This window comes from Oryza sativa, chromosome 4, assembly GCF_034140825.1.
Source record: "Oryza sativa Japonica Group chromosome 4, ASM3414082v1".
Lineage (NCBI taxonomy): Eukaryota > Viridiplantae > Streptophyta > Magnoliopsida > Poales > Poaceae > Oryza > Oryza sativa.
Window position 1 is genome coordinate 16,934,689 of NC_089038.1, and position 14,745 is coordinate 16,949,433.

Sequence of the window (14,745 nt, forward strand, 5' to 3'; positions counted from 1 at the left end):
GTAGTATTGTCTTTCGAGATGAAATTGCGGAGTGTATCTGGGATGTGCTGCTCTGTATTGATGCTGCTTAATCAATTAAGTGCCGTGATTATCTTTTAAAAAAATATAATTGTCCAGGCCTTCCAAGTCATTATTTCCTCTCCATATATATACATACATAAATTTGGGCCGGCCCAACATACTCCACCTACCTAACCAACAGATTTGGCCCATTATATTGTTTTCTTTGGTTACCTCATCCTCCAAGTTTCAGTGCAGACGAGCTTCGCCGTTTCATTGTCTGCGGATCTACAAATTGCTGCATAAGAAGATCCAAAATTGGTGCACGTGTACGTATCACATCATCAGATTAACAATCTTTTTTTTGGATATTTTCTTTTCTCAATTTTATAATCGATCAATTCATAACTCATACTATTTACTGTTGGTATTAGAATTCTCAGGTTCATGATTACCACGTAGTGTTTGATCAAGCAATTTTTTTTGAGGCCAATTACTTCTGTTAGCAAATCTAACTTCCAACTGTCTAACGCCGAGTTCGGTTGAACAAATAGCTAGTACAACAACTTTCTCAATCGCTATGAGCACGCTTATTAAACTGCTATGTTTCTTGCAAAAGTTAAAATTCAATAAATTCATTTTTTTATATTTATAGTAACTAACACTCAATTAATACTACGCTAATGATTTGTTTTATTTGAAGTGCCACAGAAAATCCTAGCCCAAGACTCATGGTGATGTAGATCGATACCAAAACCAGAGATTTACATATATATACTGATATACAGTATACTGGCTCACAATAGACTCATCTGATTTGGTATATGATTATCTTTGATTAGGCGCAACCTCTATTTTCTACATAACAGGGTTTTCTATTGTTACGCAGCAACGTGCAGGGTTTTATTTGATTCGGCTGTGTTCGGTTGGTAATGTTGAAAACTAATCCCCCACGCAGTAAAACAGAGTGACTCATTAGTATATAGTATTGATTAATTAAGTATTGATTTATTTTTTAAAATAAACCAATACTCCCTCTGTCCCAAAATGTAAGCATTTTTAACTATGAATCTGGACAAGCCAAAAGTTGCTACATTTTGGGATGGAGGTAGTATAATTTTTTAAAGCAACTTTCGTATAGAATTTTTTTTAAAAAATATACTGTTTAGTAGTTTGAAAAGTATGCACGTAGAAAATGAGAGGTTTGCTAAAGCACCCTGTTGTCTCATTCCTGTAGACTTGGAGAGTGCTACTTGAATTGAGACAGATAGGCAGTTTTGACAATTTCGAGTACCCTTTTTTTCGAGAATCCAAGGAAAAAGACCGAACCACCGAAAAATCGGTTTTTACATGACTGCGACCATCTCTCGGTCAATTCGGTCTCGGTCCTGGTCTTTGGTTTTATTTCACCCACTGTAGTTTATGTCGCTGTAATAACCGATAAAGTCCAGTCCAAACAGCAGGATTTTCTGCAAGGATCCTGTGGTGATATGGTGGCAGCGAAGATGCCGGCAATGACAGGAATCCAACATGTGAGAGCACGTGATTTCCTGGTACCTTACTAGCGACTTGCGGAACAGCACCGGGGTTACTCTTAAAGTTTGGTAGGGTTAGCCTTAGAATTCATTGGTAGTAATCCACTTCGGATCCGGCAATAAAACCAGAGGTGTACAGTAAAATGTGTCTGGCGCTACAGTGGAAGACAGTAATTTGTAGTAATTTACTGTAGCACGGTGCAAAATCAGCGAAAGATATTGCGCATAGTTACCATTCACCGATGTAATGTAGCAATCGCTCTCGCTTGTTCACTGTGAATTGGATGGCTAAAAATACTCCAAAGTCACAGCCCTGTAGCTCTCTGACTTTACACATGTGAAGTCAGAGGATCCATATCCATATACTTCCTCTATCCTAGTATAGTTTTAGAATTGAAAGATCAAATTAGTAGAAAAAACGGACTAACTAAATGCTCTTCGTTAAATAGACGGGGTTAGTGCGAAGGTAGACTGAGAGTAAGATGGGAAAAAAGTTTGAATAAAAAGTAGTTGGAGGAAAAAAATTGTAAATAGGACAATACTTATTATGGGACGGATGTAATACTAGGGTGATTTCAGCAACAACCTAAACATGCCCATATATGCAAAAACTTTATCCTTGGTAGTTTTTACCTCTTTATAGGAGTATAGGAAAACAAGAGAAAACTAACATAGACTTTTTAGAAGGGAAGTATATACTAATATTTTTCGAGGTGCTGATGATGTGTCAAATCTGCAGTTCTGAAATACATAATGTCGACTTAATGTTGATTTGCATGGTTGCTGAACATCTTAGTTTGAGCCCTGGAATATCAGGACACTAGGAAACGTCTAGAAGATTTCAGCTTAAACTACCTTTTTATGGTGAGTACTCCAAATATGAAACTCAAGTTAATCTGACGTGATGTCAGAAGGCTTCTTTCTTCTTACTTCCTCCTCATAGAACACTAAGGACCTATTCACTTTGTTGCCATTTTCAACCTTACCAAATTTTGATAAAGTTGCCAAAAAAGTGGCTACATTTAGTTTGCTGTCAAATTTTAGTAACTATATAACAAATCCTGCCAACTATGCCAAAATTTTGGTAATAACAAATTTTGGTAAGGTTTTTTTTGACATCAAAGTGAACAGGCCATAAGATTTAAAATTCAAAATTTTGTGAAAAGCCTAATATTGCGGTCTCTGCAATGATATTATCTCCAGACTGAGTCTTAGTAAGCAAAACTCATAGTGTTCAGCATATGCTGAAGGATTGCTAATCTGAAGAAAAATTCATTCGGCTGCCTGTTTCAAATGACCAAGATTCCAAAAACAGGCAGGACCAACGAGTAAAAACTCTTTACTATTATCTATGCATATGCGGATCTCCTATATACTGAAAAAGGAAAATAGCTATATATGTATCTCAACATATACATCAAATGAGCATCCTCATGCATTGTTCATCGTTCCTCCAGCTTCATCTTCGTTGCTGGAGCTAACATGAACAATGCCTATTGTGCATCGTCCTCTTCATCTTCTCAAGGATCCCAGAAGCTTTCCTCCTTGCCCTTTGAGTGCCAGTTTGTGCGAGAAAAGTGAGGGAGCCGTTTATGCTCTCATCTGCCTCGACCTCCTTCAGCTTTGTCCTGTTGTATGTACATATAGCGAAGAGAACTACCATCGCGTTCTCTTTGCTGCGCTTGCACTCACTCTCCCTTATCGAACGGAGCATGGAAGCGGTACCGTTGAACTCGGTGATGATCTCCACCATCTCTTGATTTCTTGATAGCAAAGCAAGTATAGCTAAGGACTCCTCAACAAGGGACTGATCATCGATGGCTCTCATCGCCACATCGACAATTCCGCTCCTTGCGGCTATTGACCTGTTCTCATGGAGCAGACAAAGATTGAAAATCGCAGATGCCGCATCTTTCTTCGCTATGATGCTGCCATGTTCAAGGAGATCAATCAAAGGATCCATTGCCCCTAACTTGCCAATCTTCTCCTTGTTTGAGTCGAGAGCTGACAGAGTAAAGATGGCAGCTGCAGAGTTGCTACGGCTCCCCATATCTCCCGATTTCAGTGCCCATATGAGAAATTGGATGGCTTCTGAATCATCTCCAATGATCTTCTTATTGCTATCATGGATTGAAAAGTTGAGAATTATAGTCACCATGTCCTCCAATACCTGTGGATCATTCTGTAATCCTGGGGTGGACCGTGCCAAGATCATCTGTGCGATGGAATCTGGTCTCTGTCCTAAAACAGCTCTGAATTCGCTGTTACGTTTTGTAAGAAGCCGAAGATCCTTGATTGCTTGCTTCCGTCCACCACTGTTTGCTGAGGAAGTTATTTTGACAAATATTTCATCAAATGTTTTCTCCTCACTGTTGGTAACATGATCTTGTTCTTGGTTCTCAATTTCTGGCAGAGTGAGCCCATTTTCTGTGCACCACTGTGAGATCATGGTACGAACAAGGTGGTTAGGAATGACAATTGTGTGTGAGAGCACTTGTTGAGTCTGCGGGCATATCTGGTTTCCTGCACTAAACCACTCCTGAATGGAACGACGATCATAGGTCTGCATGGAACAAGAAATAAAGATCAGTTGGATAACGTCTCTAGGTTCTTGTTCTAGTTGTTAATGTGGCGATGTCAAATTTAAACCTAACACTTTGAAACCATCCACTTGTTTATTAACTCTGGTGATTTTCCCCCAATGTTGTCAAGTTATACGTAGCTATTTCCTTACCATATTTGTTGACTTACTATTTTGCTCCATATTCCTAGAGAACCTCATCATATCAGCATATTTAAACAGTAAAAATTCACCTCGGTACTCATAAAGGCAAGTAGTGACAGAAAACACACCAATAGCATGGAACTGACTAGCCAAAATAATATACAAGATCCAGACTTCACACTACACGATCCAAATGTATGTCATAATATTATTAATTCCAGTACAATCAGTATGCCATTACTGCAACTTCATATAAGTACCAATGCCATACTATATAATTTCATAAAATTTTCATACTAACAAATATTGGTCAATACAATGGCCAAATTTGGTTTTTAGAACGCATGCAAAGTGCTCCATCCACTTATGAAAATTTCAGTGTTTAAAACATACATATCTCATTCATTTATGCATGAAGCAACGGAAACCATGCTAAACCTTTAGGTAATTCTGCATGTTGTGGAGTGAATATATAAGATAATACCGTAACTAATACTTACCAAACAAGTACTAGACATAAATTTTTTTGCCTCAATAACCATTCAATTCACACGTTTCGCATGTAAAGAAAGCAAACCAACTCCATTATGTGACAATTACAGGGTTTAAATGGAACCAAATCCATCTTTAAAACATCCGAATCTTTTACGGGAATCCCATCACAACAGCAATTAAATGTGAAAATTGAAACTCTTCGATTCACATACTCCAAAGAACGAATTAAAACTATTCTAAAATTGGAGATGCGGATTACAGGTACTAATCCCTCCATATCCACGCAGATCTACCATCAATCATGAATCAAACATTCGCCGAGAGAGTACCGCTTTCAATTTCCTGTACTAGCAACAAACTGTACTAAACAAATATAATTAAGATCCTAATATTAGGGACCTCTAAATGTACCAAATGTGACAATTGCAGTTGCTCTGCAGCTTTACCTACTCAAGGCATTGTCAAGTACAGCTACAAACAGCTCTTCTGTTGACCACCACATATTCAATAGCTTCCAACTAACAAATTTGCTGTAACCACAAACAGTGGTAAACAGACAAAAGAACCTAACAATTTGGAAGCCCCAAACACGGCACATCTTCGCACTGATTGGAGCAAGAATCGGCAGCAATCATGTTTGATGTACTCCCGGCGGGAAAAAAAGTACCATCGATTTCACACAGGACGAACCACGTACACGGATTCCGAGGGACGAACAGTGCGTTAATCGTTCACCAAATGCGGCGCGGTTGGTTGAATCGAACTAACGCAAGAACGACCACGACGTTTGTGCTGCTGCCCAAGAACTGAATGGAAGAATGCTTGGTGGGTGATAGCCGATCGAGAGCAGAAATTGACCGCGTTTACGAGGTGAGCCGCAGGATTGTTGGCACCGACGGCGCAGTCAATCGAACGAAGGAACCCCCCCCCACCCCCCCCCCCCAAAAAAAAAAAGATGAAATGAAGCAAAGAATTAATGGAGGTGAGGTGAGGTGCTCGGCGGCGGACTCACCTGTCCGGACTCGATGACGACGGGGTCCCTCATGATCCCGGACGAGATCGGGCACAGGAACAGCGCCGGGACGGCGGCGGCGGCCGCCTCCTCTCCTCCTCCGACGCCCTTCCTCCCGACGCCGACCTCCGCATCCCGCAGCGCCGCGAGCGCCGCGGCGGCCTCGTCGAGCACGGACTCCGAGGCGGCGCCGGCGGTGGCCGCCGCCACGAGCCTGCGCAGGCGCCTCCGCAGCGCCGGCGCGTCCTCGTCCTCCCGCGCCCCGGCCGCCGGCGCCGGCGCCGGCTTCGCCATGTCGGTGATGGGGACGCGTCGCGTCGCGGCGGCGGCGAGGGGAGAGAGAGGGAGAGAGAGAGAGAGAGAGTGGGAGGAGTAGACTAGACGGGTGGGAGAGTGGGAGGGAGAGGTTTTTATTTTTTTATTTTCAATTTAATTTAATTTAATGTAATTTAATTGGAAAGGCTTTCTCCTTCAGTCGCTCGCTTGTCGCCACGAGGGCTCCAGATGCTGTAAGGAAAAAAAAAAACGCCCCCCGTTAATGGCCCTCTTCCCAACCAATCTCCCTCGTTTTCCGCACACACGCTGTTCAAACTGCTAAACGATGTATTTTTTTTTACAAAAAATTTCTATACGAAAGTTGCTTAAAAAAACAAATTAATCTATTTTTTTAAAAAATAGCAAATACTTAATTAGTCACCCGTTAATTGCTGCTCCGTTTTCCGTGCGGGCACTTTGTATTGGGAACCAGGGGTTCTGAACACAAGTCTAATGCCTTTTATTTCAGCTTGATATTATTATAATCTAAATTATTGAGTTAGATTACTGTAAACTGGATTATAATAAGCCAACATAGAATAAAATATTAACTGTTTGTTTCTCAATTATTAGTTGTTTGTTAGCTGTTAGCCACCCAATAATCTAAAAAAATATTTAGAGTGGATTATCAGATTATAGTAATCTAGCTTATAGATTGTAATAATATATCATAATAAGCTATTTGTTTATTTCAGCTTAGTCTTAATAATCCAGATTATAAAATCCTAAGTTTTATCAAATAGGGTCTAAGCCTAAACAAACAAGTAGCCTTTTCATTTAGTATTTTTTTTGGAGTCATAAGCCACTCTAGCACTATTATTAAGCCAAATCTAGGTTAGAGAAGTTTTTTTTTTTTGGCTTGTGTGAGATAGATGTATGACTCCACCATTAAACTTAGGACATTAAATCTACCGGTTTATAAATCATATAAGCCAATGAGCTGACTTAAAAATCTAACCCAATAAACCTAAACCTAAACAAAGAAGACCTAATTAAGATACAGATTAAACGATGCAGCCATGCAAAATTTCCCATGCAGTCATACAAAATTTCCAGTTATTAAAGTAATCGTAGTGTTATTACATCGTTGGATTGTAGTTACAGATTTTTGAAAATTACATAAAAGTTGTATTATAATTACATACAAGCTACGATGTAATTACACTTCAACTACATTATATTTACATATGTTAAATTTTTAGGAGAAAATTTATCGACGAATGTATAGTTTTAATGCAATTTACCAAGTAGTGTCACTGAGGTTGCGTTCCTAAGTACTACCTTATAGCAAGAGCTGCTTTCTTATTTATCGTTAGCATACTTCATTCTCAAACTGCTAAACAGTTAATTAATATTCAATTATTCATATGCTAATCACTCATCTCATTTGAAGTGCTTCCGATAGCCCGAGCCTTTCCTCTTGATCGAACCATCGATTTAAAAGGATGCAATCGTATTCCTTCTAACCCTTTATTTAGGCATTTTTATATTAAAAGGGTGTAATTGTATTTTCCTAACCCTTCATTTAGGTATTTTTGTATTTTACATAATAAGGTTTGACTAGATCGATGGAGCCTAGCTCGGCATAAAGTCACAAACCCCAGCTGAAATTGTAAGAGTTATCAGGGTTACATTTTATCATTCCATTATTTACTCCATCCATTCACAAATGACGCATACAAGTTTTTTTTGTGATGATCAACATATAAGATTTTTGAGGTTATTGAAAATTGATCAGCATATAACCAGTTGGAGTGGTGCCTGTTCATTTATCTATGTGTGGGAGTTAATGTGCATCGGTCTTCACCTTCCCTCTGCGGAAACGAAACAACCACGCATCTCGTTCAATGGGAGATAAAGGTACTCCCTCCATCCCAATATATAAGCATTTTCAGTATAGTGTCAAGTTAAATATTTATAACGTTGACTGTTAATAGCAAATAAATAAAAAAGATCAATCATGTAAATTTGATGTTACTAGATTTATCATTAAACAAACTATCACAATATACTACTCTTTTTATTTAAAACATATTACTTTTATAAATATCGTTGGTTAAAGTAGCATCTCAAAGACCGTGTCAAAGTTTAAAAGTGCTTTTATTTTTTGGATGGAGGTAGTTGATGTCCAGAGCGGCCCTGTTTGGATCCGGAGGGCTATTAAATAGCCCTCCAGAATCTTGCTATTTAGGAGTATTAAACATAGATTACTGACAAAACCCATTCCATAACCCTTAGGCTATTTTGTGAGACGAATCTAACGAGGTATATTAATCCATGATTTGCTACAGTGATGCTACAGTAATCAGTCACTAATCATGGATTAATATACATCATTAGATTCGTCTCGCAAAATAGCCTAGGGGTTATGGAATTGGTTTTGTCAGTAATCTATGTTTAATACTCCTAAATATCAAGATTCCGGAGGGCTATTTAATAGGTCGGAGGATCCAAACAAGGCCTATACGACGATCAAATGTGAAAGGATAAAGTATTTTATTGGACTAAATTAATTGCATTGGTAGTACTCCTAGTATAAATTAATCTGGTCCCTTAGATAAGAAAATATTAACTGTATTAATTTCTACCACAGTAGGGAGCACATTAGAAATCTCAAGTTACGGAAAATGTCGGCTGAAGATGGATGGACCACGAGTATTTTCAAGGGGATCTCAGAACTTTTTTTTTTTTAAGGAATCAGAGAGGGGCATTGGTGGTTTGGACACATGGGTAACGAAAAAAAGGTTTTGGCTCTAGAATGTGAACCCGTTCATGTCAGTTTTCATGTAAAAAATAACAGCTTGTCAGTTTGACTTGCGTGCACACGATCTGCTCAGCAGTTTTGTCACGTTTTCTTCAAAGAAAGAAACATGTTGCTGTGAAAAACTATCTGCAAATTGCACTAACACATTTATCTTTCTAGACCCTCCCAACCATTTTTTTACGATATTCTGGTGCTCTCTGCTGGTAGTATTATGCTATCAGTATTATTAGGGGTAAATTAGTAATTTAATAATACAATGTTTAGGAGTTACATTATCATTTATGTTTTTCCCAGCTAAATCGATATATGATCATCCATTACACTGACATCGCTCATATTTCATTAAAAAAAGCCAAAAAAGATAAAAAGTTTAGTCATAGCTAAATGACGATTATACCCTCCGCATCTATTTTTTCTGTGACAATAATATCCCTCCATATTTCTACTACCGCTAACCGACGAGAATCTGAATACTTCGATCAAATAAGATCAACAGTTAAGATTGATTTTTACCGCTAGTAGTGAGCACCGTAGTGGGACTGTTTTTTTAAGGGAAAGCCATTCGGCTAGATTTTATTGATCTGAAAATATAGTTACATTGTTAACCAATTTGCTCATAATAAAACCAAGGGTTCATCGATCCAGATACATGACATTTTATTATTAAAATCTATACCGGTCAATTCATGAGCTACTTGGTTTTCTTCCCTATTATAATACTATATAGAAACCATACCAGAATCATTCAAAATTAATTTGCATTCTTGATATATTGGAGCTGAAACCGTTGCGAAAAACATCCTCTCTCCCTCCGCGTCCTCGAGTTGCTTCGAGAAAAAACGAAATAGATCAAAACAATCGTGAAAGATAAAAAAACCCTCTGGCGAGCCACCAGAGGAAAAAAAGGGAACCCTAGAAAACCCTAGGGGACCCTCCCAACCATTTTTATCTTAAGCATATATGGCCTTGCCTATTTTTAATCACTTAAAGGTAAATTCTCATATTATACCCTTAAAAAAAACTCACCTTATCCCTTATTGGGATGGGGACATGTTCAACCGTAGATGTTTTTTTCATGGGCCTCAAGTTCGACTCATGCTTATGCTTATTTTGACTGCACCTTTCAAGTTCGACTCAGCCCTAGTGAATTCCACATGGAATTCTGATAGCTCAGCTGTTTATGGTGTTTCACCAAGATCAAGAAAAAGTTTTCAAGTACAATTCTATCAGAAAGGTGCCCTCCATACTGAGAAACTAGAGTGCATGCATGCTTGGACAAAAAAGTGGATATATACTTGACTAAGCACATTCAGGTTGTGTTTGGATTCAACGGATGTGAACTAATCCCTCCCGCACGGAAAACGGAGTGGTCCATTAGCGTGTGATTAATTAAGTATTAGTTAATTTTTTTTAAAAAGGATTAATTTGATTTTTTAAGCAACTTTGGTATAGAAACTTTTTGCAAAAAACACACCGTTTAGTAGTTTGAAAAGCGTGTGCGTGGAAAACGAGGGAGAGGGGTTGGAAACATGGGGTTGCAAACACAGCCTCAATCTTTTCTAAACTCGATCTATATGAGATTTGGATGCATTCTCTGTTTGCCTCCATTCTTAATTTGAACGATGTCATTGATTAGTTAATTTATTTCGAACACATAGAAGATCGACGTATCATTTCATTAATAATAATAATAATAATAATAATAATAATAATAATAATAATAATAATAATAATAATAATAATAGTAAATAAATAAAACATACCCATGAGGGGAATTCAGAAACTCCCCAGCCTAAACACTAACACACGTTACAAAAACTAAAAGACACTAAACAAGACAGGGGCGGACACATTCTGGGGCATGGGGTACAATTGTACCCCTAATTTTATTTTTTTTTTGGCCAACAATCAACTACATATATGTCTATTTGCCATGCATATCAATCCAAGTATCAGTTAGAACTTGAAAAATATCAATCTATGTAACAATCCACAAACCCATCTACCTTTCAAATCCCTAGCTTCTCAGTGAATGAAGCACCACTGCACAATCTTCGTCGCAGCAGCGTGAGGTACCCCTCCATAAATAAAAAAAAGAAGACCAATTCTACCTACAAACCAAGAATTCATTTTTGTTTTTACAGAAGAGAGAACACCACCTTCTTGGCTGCTCTGCTACCTCGAGCCGATGGGCCCTCCAGTGCCCCAACACAGGCACTGTCACACCATCCATTCCACCCCTCCCCAACAGTTCCGCCGTCCACGGCCACACTGTTCACTCCCACTCTCCCCAAGGCTTCAGTTGATTGTTGATTGCTTTTTTCTATTTTTTTTTTGAAAAATAATGAATTGAGCAGGTCATTGATTTATGGCACCCATATGAATTTGTGATTTTAGGTTATAGAGCCTTCAAAGAAGAAGAAGTTTTTTGGGTTTGAATACATGTGGAGCAGAAATGAATAGAAACAGAAATATATATATATATATATGTATATATATATGTATATGTATATGTATATATATATGTATATGTATATGTATATGTATATGTATATGTATATATATATGTATATGTATATATATGTATATATATATGTATATGTATATATATGTATATATATATGTATATGTATATATATGTATATATATATGTATATGTATGTATATGTATATATATGTATATATATATGTATATGTATATATATGTATATATATATATATATATATATATATATATATATATATATATATATATATATATATATATATATATATATATATATATATATATATATATAGTTGACAACAACAATCTTCTCTCTTCTGAATGGGGAGAATTTACTTTTTGCCATCCTCTCAAAATGCCAGATCTCAAATGCCACTCTCCCAAAATTTCCTTTCCAAATACCACCTGGGCCCACATGTCATACTCTTTTCCCATTCAAACAAAAGTAATGTAAGCATTTCCTGAACAAGTTTTTTTTTCCTGCAAGTATGCATCTATATCCGAGAACCTGGAATTATTGATTCCTTGATTGAAATTCATTTTCTTTATGTAGGTTATATAGTACATGTTGCCCATAGATGACACGTGGGTCCACATGTATCTATGACATGTGAGTCCAGTGACAAAAAGTTAATTGCCACATCTAAATGTGGCAAATGGTTAAATATCTCTAGATAATATGCTGTACCGGCCGTCTCCTCAGCATGATCACAAAAAGGGCAAAGAAGCTGCAGGGTGTGGCGAGCATCGCTTGTATAGGCCATCGGCCGTCCAACATCGATTTTTTACCGTGAGCCACACAGAAAATTTACACTTCAGGGGTGCCCAACTTTTCCAAATCCTCTTGACCTCTTCCATGGAGCAAATATGATAGTCCCAACAAAAAGAGCCACAAATGCTGATTTGCGACAGCATAAACCGGATCCTGATAATCTGCAAACGGTGCTGATCCGCTGTATCATGTTGCAAATTTACTCCAAGCGCACTAAATCCCAGATCAGATGATACTCTCTAATCACCTGCACAGCGAGAGCTCCTTTTATATCTGTGATCATGTTTGATCCATTAGTTAATTGACAGTAATTATGTGTATAACTTGTGTTATCTATGTAACTTAAGTATGTGGAGTTTATATATATATAGGTTCGGGCCCTCCTCAGGGTACATCCTGTATGTTGTACGTTTGTATATAATTGTATGGCATCCTGTATGTTTGTATATAGGGAGGGTACAACATTTTTTTTTCTAGATAATGGAATATAAATTCCGACCTTTACTTCAAATAAGCTACAACTACTTATTTTAAAAAAAAACTCTCAAAGAGAGCCAATAGTCAGGCAACAATAAGAATAGAATAATAAAACCAGCACATGAGGAGAAAACAATTATTGAAGTATATTTGTGAATCTCCATCCGTAGTTGGTGAAAATATGCATGACCGTAACTTCTAAGCTTCGACATGCAGTATGTATGAGCTCATTGTTCTCTTCACACTTTTGAAACTGTGCCTAGAAGCAGAGCCAATGCATATAAGATTTATTTGGAGATTTGTCAAAAACTATCTCATTCCTATTCAACCAAAGAGCCCAACAAAAAGCAGATGCTCCAACAAATATGAGATTTTAAATTTTTGAGTCAACAACACCAAGCCAATTTTCAACTACATTAGAAATACTATTAGGAGGTTTCAGTCCAAAGGAAAAATAAGCTATTCTCCAAAGAAATTTTGCAATATGGCAATCAAAGAACAACATATATAAGTTGGACTAATCTAGAGCTACTCAACAATCTCAGGGTGACTTGTGGGGTTTCAACGGGTCTAGGTATGGTCTTCAGATCCGTGGCACTAGTCCATCTAGAAAGTCTTACCCCCTTGGAGGTCCCGGGCCCCATGTATTTATTCAAATGGATTTTTAATAGTTGCCTAAATAGGAATGCCCAAATAGGATTGACCTGTATTAACCCTGGTCTTCTGGATTTGATGCCCATCTCACACTTGGGCTGATATCTTGAGACTAAGATATATGTATCTAGATATGAACCAAACATAAAAAAGAAATTTCTCATATGATAATCTATTTCTATGCTTGATATTAGGCATGTTCAAAGTACAAACTCAACCCAATACAGGCTGATTTGGTTGTCCACTGGGCTAGGCTTGCACCCACATTTTGCAGCTTGGAAGCTTGAAATTTTTTTAAAAAGCCTAGGGTTTGGGCCAAAATTGGGCTTGCTTTTTAGGGCGGCATCATGCTTAGGCCTGAATTTTTGGCTTGCATTTTTTTAGGCCAGGCCCGAGGTTTGAACACACTTATTAGAGACATATCCCCTATTTATTACACCAACAAATAGATATGGAGAAATTAATGCATAGATCATCAAGATATGGATGTATGTTGAAAATTCATAAATGAAGTTATGTGAGATGTGGTGCATTAAATCCATCATATCTTCTTGGAACATTAATGTTTTATATAAAACATTTAGATGTGTTACACTTGAAAGATATAAATGTTTTATATCTTGGCCATCTCATTTAATTCATATGGTATAATCTCATAAAAGACCTTGGATTGGTATATATTTATTTTTCAAGACCCTTGTTTGGAGGTAGCACTAAAAGCCTTTCTCAGGACACAGAAGCAATATTTCTTTTTTTTTAAGTTAAAGTGTGGAAATAATATTGAAACTCCAGGACAGTTGTTCATGGTTCAATCAGGAAAAGTCATCACTAATTTTTGTTTGGAGCAATAATTTGAGCATTGTGGTAAGTCGCAACTTGGTGGCTTATATGGAGTAAAGAGATAGCGTTACAGAATTTCATTTCAAATTTGGAGTAATAATTAGAGCATTGTGGTAAATCATAACTTGATGGCTTACATGGTGTAAGCTAAGAATTAGAGATAGCGTTACAAACTTTCATTTCAAATTTAACATTTTCAAAACAGCACAAAATGCCTTTGGGTAACATAAGATGAAAAAAAAATGTGCTTACATTACATATATAGCGTGAGAGGATCACTATTTTAGAAATATGCCTTCCAACCATCATGGTTCACTTGAACAACACTCAAAGTAAAAATATACTTTAGATTTCTTACTGTGTAAATTTACAACAAAGATTGTAATAGTCTCAATGGCAACATTGCCAACTCATTTGTTTCCATTAGGAACATGTCATAGATTGGAAGTTTACCCATTAGGAACTATACTCTGGTTTGAATACATTTTAATGTCACATTTTTTGCCTGTGATAATGAAATAGTACTCCTACAATAGTAAGGATGTCGTACTCCTACAACCAAAGCATGTATAATGCTTTATTTTCCTTAATAAATCACTGATTTCATTTTAGGTTTCTCTTTACATACGACACTCCATATACACTGTAGT

At 37.2% G+C, this 14,745-nt stretch overlaps 1 protein-coding gene across 1 annotated transcript; it reads right to left on the bottom strand.

Moving 5' to 3' along the window:
- Positions 1-2,689: 2,689 nt before the first annotated feature.
- On the bottom strand, positions 2,690-6,117 carry LOC4335543 (U-box domain-containing protein 9). The gene is made up of 2 exons (XM_015778323.3): positions 5,768-6,117; positions 2,690-4,098 (listed from the first exon to the last, which is right to left on the bottom strand). Exons 1-2 carry the CDS (start codon positions 6,059-6,061, stop codon positions 3,013-3,015), a joined length of 1,380 nt encoding a protein of 459 aa, XP_015633809.1. The 5' UTR covers positions 6,062-6,117; the 3' UTR covers positions 2,690-3,012.
- Positions 6,118-14,745: the final 8,628 nt, after the last annotated feature.